The sequence below is a fragment of the Dendronephthya gigantea genome, unplaced genomic scaffold (assembly GCF_004324835.1).
Source record: "Dendronephthya gigantea isolate DGI-Jeju-01 unplaced genomic scaffold, DenGig_1.0 000026F, whole genome shotgun sequence".
Taxonomy (NCBI): domain Eukaryota; kingdom Metazoa; phylum Cnidaria; class Anthozoa; order Malacalcyonacea; family Nephtheidae; genus Dendronephthya; species Dendronephthya gigantea.
The window spans coordinates 480,278-500,612 of record NW_021163036.1 but is presented as its reverse complement, the minus strand read 5'-3'; the positions used below and the strand labels follow the sequence as shown (position 1 = coordinate 500,612).

The following is a 20,335-nucleotide window of genomic DNA, read 5'->3' as shown; positions in this document are numbered from 1 at the left end:
TTACTGGTTATTTTATAATAAAGTTTCTCAGTAGTTATTATATTAAAATTATTTACTTCAGTTAACAGCAAAAATAGGAATTGATAAACGCTAGCAAACATAATTACATTGTCATTCACATTGTTCTACTTTTTAAACGCTACTGGCAAATTCTGTCTTATATTGAGGCCAGGCAAAATGGCCAACCTCCCTGAGTTCCTGTCCCCAAGAATACACTAGCACAATTATATATTTTTATATATAGTAAAATGAAATAAGTACAGCTAAATATATATGTGAATTTAATGCCACGAGCTATCGAAACTAATGACTTACTTTACTATGCTATGCATGAACGAAATCTACGTGAAAAAATTCTTACAAAATGAATATGTTTTGACATGGAACTGATCGATACCGTGTTCACTCAAATAAACATCGGTGGCATTGATTTATCAACCAAAAACACAGTTTTCAAGTCAGGGTTTTTAAAGTCAGACAATTAAGGAAGAGTTGTCCAATATCAAGTTTTTAAAGCTTAGTGGTAGCATAGCTTTTCATTTTAAGCGAGTGTATATTCGAGTAAGGCGTTTAATTAAATAAACAAAGTTAAAGTATCATTTTGTAGCTACCATGCAATACTCAAAATGTCCAGTCGCATTTTCAAATTCTGAGAAAATTGCGCCAAATTTTCAATTCACAGAAATTACACCAGTTTTTGGTGAGATTTGACATCAAATTTAGGAGATTGATTTTCTTAATAAGTTTTACAGTAGACCAGTTATTTTCAGACCCACGAATCAGCTTCGTCTTTTCCCTCCCCCTCCGGGGCTTTCTTACGATTTTTATTCACTTTCGCATATTCCGGGGGTGCGTGAAGATCCGAAAGATGGGGGGAGGAAGGCTCGTCTCTAGAAGGTTTAGGAGAAGCTTTAGGAGAAGGTTTAGGAGAAGCTCTAGCAGGGCCTGGTGACGACCGGGAAGTGTCGATGCCGGTATTGGGTATTGCGTAACCGCGCTTCTCGAGTTCACGAGTGTCGTCGGGTTCCCTAGGGGTATTTGTAGTCGGTGGGGGATAACGGGGTTGGTTGTTATACGACTTGTGAGCACTACGGGGTAATGAAACATCGTCGTAGGCTTTGGGACGAGGGGCTTGTCCATACTCGTCTGCAACGTTCTTTGTGTACTGCCAGCCAGCCTTGTCGATGGCAGTTCGTGTTTCTTTGAAGTTCCACATTGAGATCAGAACCTACAACCACAAAACGGTAGTTTTAATATACCACTCTCTGAAAAAATGTAGATATTTTAAATCAGACTGGCACCTAGCACATGATTGAACCGAGTAAAATATATTTTGGAAAACAAGAAATAGGTTTACCTGATTGGCTGTTTTGATGACTTTCGGATTGAAGTTGCCCTTGGCGATTTTGACGAGTTTTACAACCCCGCCAACATCACGTACGGCCCTTTAAAAAAAAAGAGGTAAGAACCGATGGATTAATGAACATCCAGCGCAATCTCCACAGATACACACAGAGTTTGTTTAGACTGAGATCAATTTTACCAAAGAAAGGAATTTTGTAAGAGTGCCCGGCCTAGTGGTGAGAAATATGGTTCATAATTAGCCAAACCGGCCTATACGGGAAAGTGAAAGAGACATACTTGGCATTCTGTGAATCTTGGTCAACCAGTTGATGTATGGTACAGATAATAGCACCATAGGTGGGCTCTGTAACACCCTGACTTCCTTCGCCTGGTGGAAGTCTGTACACAAGATCTTTCATCGCGTATTTACCTGGAATTAAAGAAGATTTCATCATTCAGTTTTGCAGAGTGATACAGTGTCAGAGGGGGAAGACGTCTCAAAAGCAGCAGGAAATGCAGCAGGGTTTTATTCAGGGTTTAAGGCGTTTGCTGTCGTACTTTTGAAGACATGTTCAATCAAGGCAGTTTTTATTAAGATGCAGGCAGAATATATTTTTGTGTAAAAACTGAAAGTCCAACAAGATTACAAACGTACCAATAACAACTTTATTTCTTGTGTCGAGCGCCAGATTCCGAAGTGCTGTCGCATCCGCCCGAATAACACTGTCGTCATCGACTCGGAGCAGTTCAACTAAGATCGGAAGACCTTTCTCACGTCGGAGTGTAGAACGTAATAACGCTGACCACTAGAATAGAAATAAATAAAAAACGGTTACAAAATGTTCAAACAGAATTCATGTAAACACACACTTACCCTCCATGAGCACGCAGTTAAATTATGAATCATGCCAGTGGCTGCTTCAAGCGTCTCTGCGATAGTCGAGTCCGCAAGCACGGTGAGCAGCGGACTCAATGTTTCCGGTTGCCACAGCAACGCCACGCCTTCTTTGGCATGTGGCCCTTCACGCTCGATAGGCGCGCGATCACCCTGACCCTTCTTCTTCGACTTTTTGCTGAAGCAACCTGCGGTGGTTTTGTCCGGACCACCATATATGGTCCTGTCCGGGCGATCTGGGTCCAAGTCTGTATCTAGGTACTTATTGCGGTCAACTTCCTCTTCGAGACGGTACGAGAGATTACGTAATATGCAAACACAGTTTTCTACAGTCTAAAAAAGAAAGGAATGATGAAACCTACAATAACCAAAGTGGAAACACCGATACGAAATTAGTGACAAACGAATGTCTCACCTTTGCGTCCACGCCCGGCTTTCCAAGAGAAAGTCTAATGACATACAACATAGCATCGATTAAACCAACAACATCACGCATTTTCTTTCTCGCCTCCAGGCCAGCTGACGAGAGATTTCTTAGGATACCTTTAACAAGAAAAACAGCACAGTCAGAGTTTAGTTTTACTCCGTTTACTCTTCACTCCTAATACATCCAACCAACTCTCAAGAATCACGTAAAATCATACTCACCAGTGGCGTTTCTGAAACAAAGGGTCCATCGGACCGGCTCTATATCACGCTTGTCCCATCCGGAATCGGGAATAACAAACGTTGTTACAACTAGGACTAAACATTCTTCTAAAATATGTCTCTTGATTTCCTGGTAAAAAAGAAAATATGAGCTATTTATATTGTCAGGGAAATATATAATGCATGCTTGAATGATCTGTTTATAGTAAGATAAGAAACTGTAATTATTATGGCTTATCCTTAATCGAAGCAAGAAAATTCCTTGAAACGATTAAAAAAGAAAGAAATATACGAAAAAGTAAAATATATAAGCGCTCATCGCTCGAGAATGGCAATATCATTATATCATTACATACCTCACAAGATGACAAGTTCCAAATGATCGACAGCAACAATTCTTTGAGCTGGAAACATAAAAAGAAGCTAATAGAGTCAGTTACAGTTTGGAAGAAGGACTAATCCAAATCATAACTTCAATCTTAACAACCATGCACGCCTTAAATATAAACTTCACAGACTTAAACCAAAACTCCTAACCCTTAGTCCTACTAATAAAAAGTCTTACCTCGACTCTGTCAGTTCGCTGAAGTAATCTCATCATAGCTTTCACACCATCGCAACGGCAAATGTGAACCTACAAAATATGGCAGTGAAAATTCATACGATAGTGCTTGCAGATACGTGTACATTAGTAGTTTAGTCTTCATGACAATAGTATGTAGTTTACCTTATTCTCATCGTTTTCCTTGCTGAAAGATAAGTTCCTCAATGTCCCTGCCGCCCCTCTGTGTATATCTTCGTTCCTGCTATCCAGCAATCGGATCAGGGGTGGGATACCATTCAAAGCCCTACAAAGAAACGTAGATTTCAAAGTTAACCAATTATTAGTGAAAATCACTGAAGAATTGTCCCTGTTGGAAATCAAGTACACTAGGGGATTGATCGATGGACTTGCGAAATTTATTTTCCCAGCATGGGGAAAGTGAAAACGCTCACAAAAGTTTCTAACTTCCTTCAGACGTATTTTCAAGCCACCATCAATTAATTTTGGTTTGACAAAAAAATATAAATATCCGATATATTATATATATAATACCGATATATTATCGGTCAGTATAGGAGCATTTTTACGCTGAAAACAATCAGAATGCTGCAAACTGGCTCTTACCTAAATTTGGTTTTAATTCCATCGTCTTTGTAGAACAGATGTTGCAGGTAAGCTTCGGCGTTTACAATCAGAACGACATCGTTGCTACCCAAGTACGCGATGAGGTCTTCGAGGTCGGGCTCCTGTGCGAACGTCTTGGTCTCAGGGAACAGCATGCGTTCCGTGTCCCCCCTGTTTTCATCCAGCCAATCATGGCACGGCAAGACCCAGCACTCGTCGCGAAGAATGACCATTACTTCATCTAAGTACCACGAAGGGTCGCGGCCGCTGTTATCGTGACCAATACGTACTTTCTCAAGCTATAAAACAAATCAATTTTACTCAATCAAAAACACTTCCAAAACTTGGTGAACAGATTTTTGTATGCATGTAGTTGAACGGACATTGTTAGTCAAGTTCCGTACAAACATACCATTCCAACATCGACGGTCTCCATGTCGAATTTGCATTCGTGGTCGGCGACGAACTGTCCCGAGGTGGATAACATGATTTGTTTAAGATCAATGATTCCAGTGTCCCCTTGATCTCCAAATATCTGCATGTATACACTAGCGTCCGTTCCGGCCCCTTGTCGCGAGCCGGTTCTGATAAATACTTTGTAAGGAGCGACTGTAATAAAAATGAAAAAGTGTACTGTTTGGTCGATAGATATCCAAAAAAGCTGGTTTCAAGCTAAATTCAGTGCTGTTTGTAAGACCTCAAAGGTTTTCTCGTTTGCATGGTTACCTTGCTCAGGAGTAAACTCCCGTTCTGTCTGTCGATCAGTTTCTACATCGGACAACCAACAGTGGGCGGGGAAGATCAAATGTTCTCCGTGTTGGGGGCAGTCTAAGACAACTTCCTCGAGGAACCATCCACCATCGTAACCCTGGCCATCATGACCAACGCGAATCTTTTCAATCTTTAGAAGAAATAAAATATCAGGTGTTAAATATTCAAAATATGATACTTTTTAACGGCTGAATTCTTTGGGTTTACAAGATGTTTAAATTCGGAATATTTTTGCTTTTATATTCTACAAAAAGATCTCCTGGAAAAGGTTTCTATCATCCAAGCGACAGTACAATGCTGTGTTTTCCTATTCTGTCCACACTTCAATTTTTCGATGACGTTAACATCGTTTAATTCTATCAGAGCATGACAATGCTTACAGGATCACCCAAACGTGTATATTCCCTAAAATTTCATTACCTTTCCCACGTCAACGGCATCCACGTTGAAGAAGTCAGTTTTCCCTCGAACAAAACCAGAGTTAGCTTCTTTTCGTAATTCGATCACGCCGGTGTCACCTCTCTCACCAAATATCTGGATGTAAGGCACCGCTTCGGTTCCTCCGTTAGGAACATCACCAGTAGCCAAGGCAAGATGGTATGTCGCTGAAATTTCAATGAGAAAATACGTAAGAGCATAGTTGAGTATTTTTCTACACCAAGTGCGCTAATAGATTTGTAGTATATTATTTTCAAAAGGGTTTACACTTCAAGACACGTGATCCTTAAAATGCATTGATCACGTGATCCTCACCTTGTGTTGAGGATAATTCTCGTTCCAGTTTACCATCACCTTGATCCTCGGCTAACCAACAATGACACGGAAACACAACGTGCTCATCACGTGATGGTACCGTGACACTCAGTTCCTCCAGGAACCATCCCAGACCAGGGCCATGAGCATCGTGGCCGACGCGGACTTTCTCCGCCTGATAAAATAAAGGAAAAGGTTAAATTTTCAAAATACCGTGGTCTGGTGGTCGACAAAGCAAAATCTTTGAAACGAACTTTTATTTGATCGGATAAAAGTGATAGTATGAACCCACTTTGTTACGTCTACTTACTATTCCTATATCAGCAGTTTCGATGGTGAACTTATAACTTTTCCCTTTCTCAAACTTGATTCTGGAGTCATTCGCTTCTCTCAACACAATTCTCTCAGTCTTCCCCTTGCTACCGATCAATTCAACGAAAACCGAACCCTCGGTCCCAGTGCCTTGAACATCTCCCATCTTGAGACACAACTCGTATGTGACGTCTAAGAAGGATTGGGGAAAAATCACAATAATGCATAGGAGAACTTTGTGAGGGTTGAGAGGTACGACCCACCGGAAAACATTCGCCCATCCCCGGTTTCCACATTCCCTGATACAAATCCCCAAAAAACAACAACTAAGTCATATTAAGACTTTCTTGCTTACTGCTTCTACTGTCATCTTCATCAGTCAACGGTGCCTTAGTAGAGGTCCTTTCTTCATACGGGAGTCGATTCTCCGGTGATATACTTCGAGGAGGGGATCTCCGGGTATCAGAGTCCGGTAGCGACCCTTCGACATCCTGGGGTTTTTCGTTTCGCTGAACAGTTTCCACTATTGGCTGCCTTTCGATTGGTACGTCTTCGTCATCAACGTACGGCGGACTCTGATTGGGTACATCCTCTTCCTTATATGGCGGTCTTTGCGGCGGGGCGCTGTCTTCGTCATCGTATGATCGTTGCTTGGTAAGAGGAGGCTGGTCCATCGGTGGAGCTCCTGGACCCAGAGGGACTTTGTAGACTTCTGCGAATAGAGAAAGAAATCAGAAACATTAGTAGAACCGTCAGCTAGCGACGCACTGGCTGCAAATGGAGAAAAAATCAGCAAATCAGAAAAAACGGGAAAGATCAAGACGCAAGTAAAACTATATTTATGTGCATCCCCCTATAAATGATGTAATCAAGTTACCATGACCGGAGATTCCCCATAAAAGAATATATAAACGCAGATAATACCTGCAGAGAGTTCAGTCTCAGTTTTTCCATCTTCTAGCCAGCAATGACACGGATAGAGATAATGTTCGTTACGAGATGGAACATCGACTATTACTTCATCTAAGTACCAGCTCGAGTCACTATCCCGACCCAAATGACCGATACGGATGGTATGAGGCTGCAATATTAGAGAATACACACGAGATTGAATATTACGTACGTTGCCTCAACTTATCGTACCAGTTGTGTTAGAGTTCAATGGCATAGCTCACCTTCCCGACGTCCAAAGTGCCAATCACAAACTTATCAGTTCTACCCCGATCGAACCTCTTGTCTCCAGTCCCCCCAGGACTCAGTTCAATTCGTTCGGTCTCGCCATCGTCACCAATCAGTTGAATGAAGACCGGTGCATCAGTACCTGCGCCTGCGATATCACCTGTGCGGATTGTGAGGTGGTAGTCCACATCTACATTGGATTGATAATTTAAAAAATCAGTTTAAGGAACGATGCATTAAAACGAGTTTGATCTTGGAACACGGCCGGTATAGCTGTAATAAACTTAAGGTAGCCTTTCATCTATCTTAATTCAACGGTCCCAATACAATTCCATCACTTACTAGCTTTAGGTTCGCCAGAGTACTCTGATTCGGGATAAATATCCCTTTGAGACTTCAGATCGTCGTCTTCAGACCAGCCATGATATGGAAACACCACATTCTCGCCCCCTTCGGGATCTATTTCAATGGTCTCAACATAGAGACCTTTACCCCCCGTCTTACTGTCTTGACCCATACGTAATCTCTCAACCTAGGAGGAATTCCAAATCATCTTCAAGTTTAGAACTGAATAATCCAATATAATAACGCCAGAATACTAAAATTTAGATTGGAGAGCACTCTACCCTACCTTTCCAATATCAACGGTCTCGACAGTGAATTTGTAAGTTCTTCCGGGTTCAAATTTCGAGAGAGAAGGCCCTGCTGGCCTCAGCATTATTTTGCTTGTTTCTCCGTTCTCACCAAACAACTGAATATAAAGACTTGTCTGAGAGTTCACCACTTCGCCAACGCGAATTGAAACGGTGTAGATTTTCGCTAAAAAGTAAATTTGAAGCATTCGTTATTTCTATAATGCCGTCATATTTCAATGGCTTCACACGTTTGAGCGGACTGGTTCGGTTAAACGTCAATATGCAATTAATGCTCTCAACTTACTCGGCTGAGGTGGTTTAGATGGTTGTGAGGCCACCATATCAGTCTCCTTGACTCCGCCATCTTGAGCCAACCAGCAATGGCAAGGGAAGGTAACTCGGTCGTTCCTCGAGGGAACCTCAACCTCGACTTCATCGACAAAGAATCCTGAACCATATCCTCTGTGGTCGTGACTTAGTTTTATACGCTCAAGCTACACAAAAATACGATGCAATAGAGTGAAGTTGCCTCCAGACACGCGAGGCTCGAGGGAAGATATGGCCTAAGGTATTAGTTTAGCTTTCTATCTATGTTCTACGGGGGAGAATCTCATAGAATCATAGAATATTTTCTCAGAGTATCATATTTTCTCTGCATTCTCCTTATAGTTGTTTGTTGTTTTTAACAAAGGGAGAGGCATTAGCCCATTAACTGCTTTCCAATGAAAGACAAAATGCACAATGGTGTTTGGAAGGGAACGCACCTGACCAATATCTACAGTGTCAACTGTAAATTTGTACGTCTTTCCTTTCTCAAATTTATTTCTCGTATCACCAGCCTGTCGTAGCTGGATTTTGGCAGTCTTGCCTTCGGTACCAAACAGTTGAATGTAGACATTACCATCGGCACCTGAACCTCTAACATCACCGACTTTCATACTCAAATTGTATGTGACTAGAATTAGAAATAATCTCGTTAATACTTCAAGACCACTAAGTTGTAAATTAATTGATTAGAGCACCACTAGTTATAGATCAATAAAAAATGTCCTTACTGAAACAGTTCAGAACTGATGAGTTATCCAGTATAAATAAATCAAGTTAGTTTAGTGTAGGTTTCCTCCTGTAGTAACACTGGATCAATAAGAGATTATCCTTACTGGACCTCTGGGAAGAACAGTTTAGAACTGATAGAGCTATCCAGTATAAATAAAGTTAGTTTAGTTTAAGTTTCCTCTTGTAGTAACAGTGGATCAATAAGAGATGATCTTCTCTGGACCTCTAGGAAGAACAGTTTAGAACTTAAGGACAATATCTATGCAAGAGCTTGACTTACTGTTTTCTTTAGATTTTGGTGGTTGTCTTGGCACCGTTGACGACCCTTGTTGCGGGACATCGCCCGGCTCATTTTGCCCGAATGTCCGTGGCAGAGTTTGAGACTGGGGGGGAGCCTCCGCACCGCGCGTCGTGCTTGAACGTGACGACGATCTAGATCCAGATCTCTGCTCGAGGTCGGTCGGCGCCGACTCAGTGTACGAGGCTGTTTTTCGAGAAATTTCGTCGCTGGCAGAACCCTGAGAACTGTGGCTGCCGCGTGGTTGTCTGGAGTCTGGGGCGTATCTTAAGAAACGAGTAGAAAACGTAACACATTAATCACAGAGAAATTCCATACAGAAAGTAGATGAAACTGTATTTGGAAAGCCCGGAAGTAGGCTTTTTAATTAGTATGCACGGTATATGAAGAGTTGCAGTTTTCAAATGCGTTTTCGGCTGGTTTCAAAGTTATCCAATTCATCGAAATAAGTATGACAAGGGATGCTGTTTCATAGGTCTAAGACGTTCAAAGCCCCGCGAGACGCGCACGTGTTCTCCCTCGGGGATTTCCACGCGTGTCTGGTGTTCAAAATTTCGAACGCGCGAAAACTTGGCTTGCGTTTTCGAGGTATATTTTTCTTGTTTTATGGTTTTATTGAATTCAATTGTTTTAACAAACGGCGTTCAAGAAACAACGAACTCTGGATCAAAACTTGTGGGTAACTGGGCATCCAAATATACGAAATTTCACAAACCTTCCAGGAACATCTCTAAACTCGTCATCGGGGTAATCTTGCCTGGAATTTCCACCATAGCCTCTACTGTCACTGTAGCCGTTCTGTGTGGTGTAGGTGTACTTCTGGACGTGACGGTCACCATTGGCTATCGGTAAATCACCATCTTCGATGCGTTCACCATTTACTGTACGGTATGAATACTGTCGTGTTGTTGTGGTTGTCGTTGTTCTAGAGCTTTGAGTGTAACCGCCATCTGACAAAACAAATGAAAATTATGAAATGGACATGAATTGTATGGTAAAGCATAAGCAAGGAACTATTGCGTTTTGGTTAGAAAATGTCTGGATTTTTGAATCGATCGGATGAATTACAGATTTTTGCGCATGCCGTGAGATAATTCAGTGAGATTATCATTATTCAAAACAAAGATATAGTTTTATACCTTGGGAATAAGACCTTGTTTCAAACGTACTCATTTTGCTTTCCTTTTGGCCGGGTATTTGGTTGTTAAATCTTCCAAATTCGCTGCAAAAAAGGCATAATCATTCACTTTAAAAGTCTCACTTTAATAATAAACTATTTGAAACTGCTTTCAGGAAAATAAAGTCATAAAAATTCTCTATCTTCCAGGGGCCGGTTGTATCAAACCCGTTTAGCTTAAACGGTGGATAAGTCAAAATTAAATAACACTCCTACATCTCTCTTGAGTGAGTCAACGTGAATTTTATGCATTGAATATGTAGTTGTAAACAGTATCTTTGTATTAAGGTTAAAAACATTTAGTTTGCTTGTTGAATAAAACGATAGACTTGATTTCTATTTTGAACTTAACCACCGTTTAAGCTAAACGGGCTTGATACAACCGGCCCCTGAATGATTAAATTGTTGTTTTTAACGCAAATATCCACATAACAATTTATGTATTATGACAAAAGATCGATACCTATTATTATCAAGTTCACTTTCCAAGTCCTTCCTAAAGTGGAAAAACAATTTCAAATATTAAGTTCATAAATTATTATTTAGTTTTAACTAAATTATTTCAATAAACACTTCAACTAAACTAAGAAGCAGTAGATACGCTTCCTCCAAACTTCAAGAAGATTAAAGCCCAAACAGCTAGTTATTCATTAATAGAGCACTTTAAAATTATATATTCAACATAGGTTAATAAATGCACCTCATTGACTTTTAGGTAGCTTGGGTATAAATAATTAAATACGTTTTTGATATGCAACAAGAAAATAACTTACAAATAATTATCAACTAAGGTAGAACCACTGTTTTGACTGCCCTCGTTTAAATTATCTCCTTTCACACTTCCATTCTCTCCTCTCCACACAAATGACTCGTCAGTCGAACTGCAATAAATAATTAAAGATGTGAAGGACAATTTGAATTAAGGTCCAGGTGCAGTGCAGAATTTGTGACATGACAAGCTCATGACAAATTTTGCCACTGCTGACTTTAAATGCAGTCATTAGTTTTTTAACAACTTCAGTAAATGCATCTGGACACAGAATTGCTAAGTCTAATGTTTTAGCAAAGCATGATACTAAATAAACACTAAATATTTGTTTTGGATAATTTGGGTTATATTTTCCTAGGTTGATCTAGTTTAGTGTCTTACAGAACTCTAACCCCAAGGCGATCACAGAAGTTACTGGCAGTCATCTTTCACTTGTGTGTGAAATTGTTTGGCATAAGACAGTGTAAAACAATAGAATAGGCATGTCATTCACACTAAGAGGATTAATATCTGACAGTGAATTAGTTAACCAGTAAGCTCAAAATGCACACCTACTTTTTGTAGTACTACAGTGAATTATGTCTAATGTCTGACAAATAAAATGGCAGTGGTAGACTGGTAGTCAACTCAACTGTGGCAGTTCATTTGATGTCATGTTAAATTGCATGGCATTGGCATGGGAATTACATTTTTTTAAGATCATAACAATATATAATATATTGAGCTCAAAACTCCAAATATTAACAAACAAGATTCACGATCCAAGGCTACAAATAAAGCAATTAAAAATTTAATCATATGGCTTTAACAATGCCATCATTTACCACACCATTTAAATATACTAACATATATCAACACACAGGAGGAGTTTTCTGGTTACGAATAATTTTGGAATGCAAGAAATATATTCTGAAATGTTTTTATGACTACACACTTGAATTTCCGGAGCTAAAGTTCTTGAAATATTCGCTTTCCTCGCCAGTTTCCGTGTATTATCTCATAAGAATTAAAACAACAAGACTTTTGTACCCAACTTTAAGAAGAACTAAGCCGTAAAGCTCTGGTTACAGAGACTATGACCGCTCTTTAATTAACCAAAACAACAACTAGAACTTTCTAAAACTCGATGATTTAAAATCACAACGAAATACTGGTTATAGAAAACCTTTAGTTTTCAATAACAACAAAGTGGAATTTCATACGGGTTTAGATGAAATTCGAAGGGGTTTTACTTTTATATTGAGCCGAACAACGCTTTACAAATACAGATAGGTTATCTAAAATGTCAAGCCTATGTAACGATTGTTGTGAAACATATAGTATTATTCAGAAATCATACAATATAGTATCATGTCCATGATTATGCTTAAGTTCGGGGCTAAAATGTATTCAAATAAATCAGTAATTTCCTTCTCATATCGGACAGTTCATCTTAAATAAAGCGACTTACCAGCGCAGGATACCGTCGATACACTATGAGGTATTTCAATTATTTGAGGTCGTTGTTTATAAACTAGAAAGCGTTTACAGACTACAATATATTAAAGCAGTAATTTCTCACCTCGAATATGAACTTATAGACGCTGTTTCAGATATTTGTTTGCACTACAAAAGATACCAAAGACGTTCTTTTACGAAATAAGGTACAATCCTGTGCTTATTCTATAACTTATCGGTTATATAAATCAGAAGTGAATTTTAAAACCGTCGAAGGGACGCGTACGATCAAATTACACAAGGAATGTACTTAAATCTTTAATATTTAATACCGAAGCGATTTGAAATGGAAGAAGCAGCTTACCTTCTCGAGTTTTTTGGCAACCTTGCGTTTTTCTATCTCCAAACTTCGGCTTAGCTTGTCGAATTGGGCCTCCTGAAATTGAAAAGAAAATGCTTGGTTTTCTATGCGGCTTTCAATATAGCTTTGTATTCACAAGTGAGCCAATTTGCCGAAGCGATTGGTTGGGAATTGAAAACCGCAGCAGGTTGCCTCAATACAAGTACAAATTTCCCAATAAAATGATGCCCGTCGACCACAAACGATTCAATTGCCCACTTTTGATCTACTTGAGGCAACTGTCAAATAAAAATACCGTTTAAATATTCAAGTCAGACCTGATCATGGAAAGATTCATCCCTCTTAAACCTTTCGTCTGCCGGAAAGTGCCCACGAACGGTCGACATAGTGGGAATTTAAGTTGTACAACAAACTACAAACTGTAAAATTTTTTAGGCAGATTCGTCAAACAAACCAGCGCGACCTTCGACTTAGCGTTAACAGCGATCGTAGGACAGTTGTAAAATCCAAAACATAAAGTTGTTTGGGGATTAAAACGAGGTCGCTTTAGTTTGTTTTGACGTAACTTTCATGCTCCGCCGGTCAACAGTGAGGGGGCTGCCGAAATTAAACTAAACCTAAATTTTTGCATATAATTTGCATACAAAAAACTCCTAAATATCCACTCAAGGCCTAATTGACTCCAATTTATTGAATCATACGGACCGTTTTATGGTGCATTCGGTACAAAAATACCTGTCATCCAAAGTGTAAACTATTAATTTTTTTGTTCTCATAAATAGTTTTCACTGTAAAAGTTGTTCTAAATTCTAATTACTGTAAAATTGTTCTAATACATTTTATTTGTTACATCGCAATGTTACAATTTACCCTAAAATGTTATTAATTATCGGTCTTTATCAGCCGGTTAAGCTGTGGCTGAATTCTGTCTCTTTACAAAACTATACTAGAATACACCGGATCTAGCCATCTTGCTAGCTGCTAGCTTACGAAACTAAGGGTTTAACTGTTTATGTTGTCGCTTGGGAATATATTTACTGAAGAAGCGAAAATCACACCCTATCGGATACCCTATAGCTACTGTGATCGCTGGTCACAATGTTTTGGTTTCGTTTTAAGCAGATTTGGTATATTTTGGGTCCCTAGATTTTACTTTTGAAACTCATTATTAGAACCGGAGGTAACTCCAGCGAAGGTCTTTTGTTCTTAATTAATGAACAGTTGGATAGGGAAAACCTGGGGAGAATAATTTTTTTTTACAGAATCTGTAGAGATTTCAAGCCTGTAATTACTCGCGTACGCCATTGCCGCTCACCAGTATCGTCGTTTACTGATCGAATTAACCGTACTTCCCCCGTTTATAGTGACTATGCCGAAGTGGCGTGGCAAATTTGACGGATCAGTGGTTAACTGTGGTTAATTTCAGGCTGCTGGTGCCTGCTCCACACGTATCCCACGCGCCCTACGAATGCAACCGGGCAATCTATGCATTGTTGGAATTCTTGTCTGTGGCTCAGGAACTTCGGAGATACTCAAGCTAAGTTTTTCTATTTCAACCGAATCGTAGAACGCAGGGAATTACTAATTGTTTCTGAGGCCGTCTCTTGGCCAGAACCAACGATTTTCAAACAAAGAAGAATTGGGAGCCATTGCGAATTCGGAAAGGAGGGTGAAAGGGAGAGAGGCACCCCTTCCTCAGATCTTTAGGCAAAGAATACAAGATGGACAGTAATCGCTTCACCGTTGAAAATTTGAAACATCCAAACTACCACAAAATAAATCATTAAAGAAGATTAGGTTACAGCATTTTGTTTGCGAGGTTAAAGTGTTTAATAATGTCTAGAGTAGGTAATGACATAATTTTGACATAGTTACAGTATAGAAAGTATATAGTTATGGTTATATAATTATAATATATTGTTACTATAGAATTCTAATTCCTTAATTCTAAACGAGGATCACCCAGTCATGGCAGAATCACATGTTCTAATAAACACCAGTCTTGAAAGTGTTGTCCACAAGTGGTTCAACGAAGACAGCGATCATCCGGGATACTCCCAAATTGACTACAACGTTGCCCGGATTGAACCTCTTCGCAAACACGGGGAAATCGGTCTGCGGGTGGCAACCTGCATGTATGATCTTCTCGCCCGTGTTGACGAAGGAACTGGGGAGGACATTAAGGTGGCGTGATCGGCGAGAATCTATTGCAACGTAGACAACAGCGGGGACATTGATGTGGAACGAGAAGGAAGTCTCGTCGTTCAAAAGGCGGACGTGTGTTAAACCGTAAAACCTCGGAGGGATGTCGATCATCTTGTAACAGCGGCGGTTTGTGCTGAATTTCTCACCGTCTCGCACCATGCTTAGTTCAGCGTATCTCGCGGTCAGTGGCACGATCTTCAACTCAGCCGCTGGTTGTACGAGCCTTGCATCTCGAACGAAAACGCCCGACATACTTATTGCTTTAAAATTCACCGTCACGGGCCCAGGACCAAGCGCCTGTTTGCTTTTATAGATGTAAAAAGGAGTACGAGGATGACAGCCACCCAGCATGATTTTTTCACTCGTATTTTCGAAAGCAGCTCCGTGAATGTAAGGATAGCGCGAATCCACGGCGAGATATACGAAGACTGGTACATCAACGTTGAATGTGAACGATCCACGTTTATCGTTGTTTCCTCTGATGTGAGTCATTCCGTGGTACTTCGGCTGAACGTCTTCCCATGAGTAACAAGGTCGATTAGTTGCATATTTTTCACCGTGTCTCAACATGCTGATCCGTTTTGAACCGTAGTTTGTGACGGACAAACTCTCGCAGAGTTGAGCAGCATTTTGAAGCAAAATAGCCAAGGAGATAGTGATGACCAGCCCTGAATGCATTTTACCTCGAAAGCAATTTCACTTCGGATCTCAAGTCAATGCAATGCAAGTTGTCATATCGAGTAGGCGCTTTTATATGATCAGCAATTACGTACGTACACTTCCGTTTCAGGCTTTTGGAATTGACAGCAGCGATAAGAGCCTGCTATTGAGCGACATTGAAAGTGTAATGTGTTGAATTATGAATCGTAAATCTATTTACTTTATTATAGGTTTTAGATATCTTCTGTTGTTTTTGACCTTAAATATTGTAACGTTAACGTTTTTTTATCTTAAATACCATCATAATAATAATAATCTGTTTTCAAAAAAATAGACCATAGACAAAGAATAAAATATCATGTTCAAGTAGACTAAACATTACCTTCAACTTAATGAGCATGCAAATGTCACTACAGGTGGGGCATTCGTAAGAAAATTTTCCTTATGGGACTGTGTTGATAGGAAAATTTGGCTAACTGTTGACACACATTAAGACAATAACACCACTTTGTTCATACCCACCAAAAAGTTCCGACGTCAAAAACCAAGCTCATTTCGAAACTATAAAATGATGCCTCCTAAACTTTGAGCGTTTTCTTAAACCATACGAATTTTTCGCTTTCCATCATTTTAGACAATTTCGAATGTGTGAAGACGAAACAAATTTTCCGCAAGTATCAAAGGGTAAATGAAACAAGCTGACAGGAAGGCTAGAAGCCTCAGACGTCAAAAGGGTCACAAAACATCCTTTGACGTAAAAGTGTTAAAGTAAAGCGTTGTGAAATGTTAAAGCATTACCCATGCAATAATCTCACTATGTAGTATCAGCCTATTCAATATTCCATTTCTTAGATTAACTTTGTGGAAGTGAATGGAATAACTGTGTGGAAGTGATATGGTGGTATATTGTGTAGGACGAACGATGATGAGAGGTGAAAAATCTAATTATGGCCATTATCATTTGTTTAATTTGATGCGACCAAAATGTGAAGTATAACCTAGACTATATTTTATCAACCTTTTTAATTGCACCAAAAGAGAATTTTGTTTCTCCCTCAATTGAGTTAATCGTGCGAGCTGATGAGGCGATAGACTATAGAGAGTTTTTAAACGTGCCGCCATTTCTGTTCTGTGCATGTGTAGTTTTTTGTAATGTTGTAGTAGCCACTGACCTCGAAATACGCTGAACTATAGGAAGGGTGGGGGTCCGTAGCAAACGAGATTCTTAGCCGATGATCGAAATCCTTCCGAAGTTGTAAGGTTTGACACACGTGTACCTTTTGAACGATAATACATTTTGTCTCACATTAATGTCCTCACAATTGCCTAGATTGCCATGGGTTATCACGCCACCGGAATATTCCACCCTGTTCCTTCGTCTGAAATGCCATTGACCGACCAATTTCCTCGAGTTTCGTGTTTGGGCAGATTAACCTCAACTATCCGTGATGTTGGCTATCTTCGTGACAGAAACCACTTGTGTGCTACTTTTTTACAAGAGGGGATCGAGCATTTTGCAACACTATTCAATATATCGTGGATGTGCCCGGACCGGTAAACTATTAGAATTTGAAATATTTTACGGTTCTAGGAAGAATACGGCTGATCTCCATGCTAAATGAATACATACATGTACTTATTATGATATATTACCAGTTCCATTTTTAAATCAAGACAGAACGACCATTTTAAATTCTCAGAATAGTTTTACGTTCTTTAAATTTATGGAAAATTGAATTTTAATACGCAGGTGCATAGATGCCTAAAATTGCAATTACCCAGACACTATACCTGCTAAACATCAATTCGCGTTTGAAATCAATAATTGGCCAGTAATTGGCTACTGAAAACTCAGTGTTTGTTAACTTAGCTAGCTTCGTTAATCAGTTGATCGCGATCAATTAATAAATCGATCAATAATGGTCGATTTTTTATCTTTAACTTAAAGGTAATATCAACCCATCGCGAAAGGTAATATCAACTATATCGCGTTTGAGTCCACGTCCAGGTTTTGAACAAAATGGTTTACATCTTCGGTGATATTTTGTTCAAATGCAACACTAAACGTTTCAAAGCGAGCGTTTCATATATGCTCTTAACTTATGAACCCGAAGGTGCAATATACCCAATCCAAGGTTACACCTTTGCCAGACAATAGGTCTGTATAAAAAAATCACATATTCGTTATAGGGACTTTGATATATATATTTCGAATAAAGAAATCACTCAGTCCCTTTCTTCCCATTTTAAAAAAGCGATATATTTTACCATTCCTCTTAATATTACAAGGAGTCGAGACTCATGCATGTATAAGGAAATAAGAGTTTTTCTATTCAAATGCGACAGACGGGAACACGGAGCATTTAAATTACAATAGGCGCATGAAGCGAGGTCGCAGGATGCGAGCCCCCTCCCCTGGAATGGCAAAGTTGCACAAGTCGGGTATGCCCGACTATAATAATACTTAATTTCCATTCCAATTATATCCGGGCAATATTTCTAAAATTATTTGTTCCCGAGCGAAAAATATTTGAACAACTGAAAATTCATAATTCTTATCCTTGGTTATTTCCGAACACGATACCGGAATTATTGTATGCCGGGGAAGCACACCGCCTGCGTGAACAAATTCCGCCATTATATTGCGTCTATCAATATATCAACTGGTATTGCGATATTTAGCCTCAAAACTCGTCTAACAACTAGGAAACCTATTCATTTTAATTCAATTATAAACAAAATGGTCTGTATATATAAAAAAATGCCTAAAATATATGCTAAATTAGGGCTTACTCTACTGTTGGATAAATGTTTCACAAACAAACTGTGACAACAAAATGACTTTTCATTATAGTTTCTAAGAAAAACTTTCATACAGTAAAGCAGCATATCAATATTATTTCTTAAAGTGATGCATGCATTACTTGGGAAGACTTATAGTGATGAAGATGTTTGCAAAACCTATTAAATTGACAATGAATTGAGTGAAATGCTTCATTAACTTTTCATTTGTAGTTGTACATGTCGATTTGTCCCGTGGAGATCAGGCTTACAATGAACTAAACACTCGTTTGGTTTCAAGATTATCAGCACTCCGCGATAGATACAAAGCTAGCACGATTAGAATATATTGAATAGCCTTTTAATAATGCAGATATCTTGGTGTTTAAAACCTGAATGATATCGAGTCATGAGCCAAAAATTGGCAGCGTCTTAAGTTGTATAATATAAAACTGGAACTGAAAGTTCTAAAGATCTTTTGTCCTTCAAAACATTTCATCCGAATATTGTCCTTTAAAAACGATCGCTTCGATAATTATACGCTATATATTTCACATGGATGTTGTTATCTGCAGTTTGGTAACGAGTTTAGAAGCTATTACTATACTTTTAATTAACGTACTACCAAATCAACTATAGCGCCTGTAGTAAGTACAGAAAGCAACAAGTATAGAATTCCGAAATCGTGGTGTCTTTACAATATGCCTGCAAGTAACAGCTTAATTAAGGTTTTGTAGTTCTGACAAACTTAGATCATCGGCTAGAACCGTGACCATGGTCATTCATAACTGGTCTCGGCTTGTAGCTCTTACGTTCGGTAACGTTTAGTCGTTTACCGACTTTTTTACGCACTACAGACAGTAACAGCGTCAGTGAAGAGGTAAACTCTTTCCATATCTTCACTGATATTGAATTGTGTCGTAAATTGCAGGCCAGTAGCCTAAGGGTACATATATTTTACGCTTGTCTCGTATTATTTAAAGGCTGCTCACATGAGACATATGAAATGCCACATGCAGCCGTGCAAATCTACGAAAATACTCTTTAGTTAAAAGTCAAAACAACCGACTCAGTTTTCCCGCCTCGATACGGTAACTTAACAGGCAAGCTGCCAAGACTTGTCTTCAAATATACGAAGTCGAAAATAATCCATAGCTTTGTCGAAATGTCGAGATATTAGGTGGAATAACAACGCAATCAACAAAACGACACTCGCATGAATTCTGGCCTGTTCGAATGACGCCAACATTCGAAATACGAAACAACTTTAAAAATAACTTTCCCAACTTACCTTTCTAGGCTTCTCGGAGCTTAAATCGACTCAGATCAAGACAGATAAGCAAGAGCTCAGGAGTATAAATCCATCGATTGAAAGTTGTACTGGAATATAAGTTATATTTACGAAGCTATGCTCCAACGGATAATTAAGCATACAAATATTTGGTGAATTTGCAAGTCACTGCTATATAAGGGCAAGCATCATACATAACTGTAGCTCATTTGAATAAAGAGTTGAGCATCGGTCGAACCAGGAATAATATGGCTGGTGGAAATTTGCATAAAGATTCGCAGTGTCCGCTTGAGAACAAGAGAGTTAGGGTAGGAAACGGGAAACAAACTCTGTAAGGGTTAAAAATTTGTGATAGCAATGTTAAAATGTTTCAGTAATGTCACATCATTTAAAGCGAGGATGGGCTTCCTTTTGAGGAGCTTTGGTGTCTGCCAAGTAAAGATTTCTTTCAATAATACAAAATTTTCTTTCTCTGAAAGAGAAACGGCGATTCCCGCTACCTTTCCGTTTATTTTGACAACAAGTACGATCGTAATATAGTGGACCAGGAACTGCGTAACCGAGTTTAATCTCTGAACTGCATTGTATTTATAAC

The 20,335-nt window shown here is 39.2% G+C and overlaps 2 protein-coding genes across 3 annotated transcripts; both read right to left on the bottom strand.

Moving 5' to 3' along the window:
• Positions 1-552: 552 nt before the first annotated feature.
• Positions 553-19,753, bottom strand: LOC114523019 (lipoxygenase homology domain-containing protein 1-like). 2 transcript variants are annotated; one of them, XM_028543825.1, is made up of 31 exons: positions 19,741-19,753; positions 12,807-12,878; positions 12,567-12,610; positions 11,010-11,117; positions 10,700-10,732; positions 10,199-10,281; positions 9,775-10,009; positions 9,042-9,325; positions 8,470-8,660; positions 8,010-8,199; positions 7,702-7,889; positions 7,413-7,602; positions 7,067-7,260; positions 6,816-6,972; positions 6,247-6,603; positions 5,890-6,083; positions 5,580-5,754; positions 5,247-5,431; positions 4,782-4,956; positions 4,468-4,664; positions 4,056-4,354; positions 3,615-3,735; positions 3,453-3,521; positions 3,244-3,291; positions 2,888-3,017; positions 2,655-2,782; positions 2,219-2,572; positions 2,000-2,150; positions 1,642-1,774; positions 1,358-1,445; positions 553-1,228 (listed from the first exon to the last, which is right to left on the bottom strand). In XM_028543825.1, exons 6-31 carry the CDS (start codon positions 10,230-10,232, stop codon positions 767-769), a joined length of 4,929 nt encoding a protein of 1,642 aa, XP_028399626.1. In that variant the 5' UTR covers positions 10,233-10,281; positions 10,700-10,732; positions 11,010-11,117; positions 12,567-12,610; positions 12,807-12,878; positions 19,741-19,753; the 3' UTR covers positions 553-766. The 2 variants fall into 2 exon arrangements, with proteins under 2 accessions (XP_028399626.1, XP_028399625.1); XM_028543824.1 differs by lacking the exon at positions 19,741-19,753 and adding an exon at positions 13,121-13,394.
• LOC114523020 lies at positions 14,611-15,742 on the bottom strand. Its single transcript, XM_028543826.1, has one exon. The coding sequence runs from the start codon at positions 15,684-15,686 to the stop codon at positions 14,790-14,792; it is 897 nt and encodes a 298-aa protein (XP_028399627.1). The 5' UTR covers positions 15,687-15,742; the 3' UTR covers positions 14,611-14,789.
• Positions 19,754-20,335: the final 582 nt, after the last annotated feature.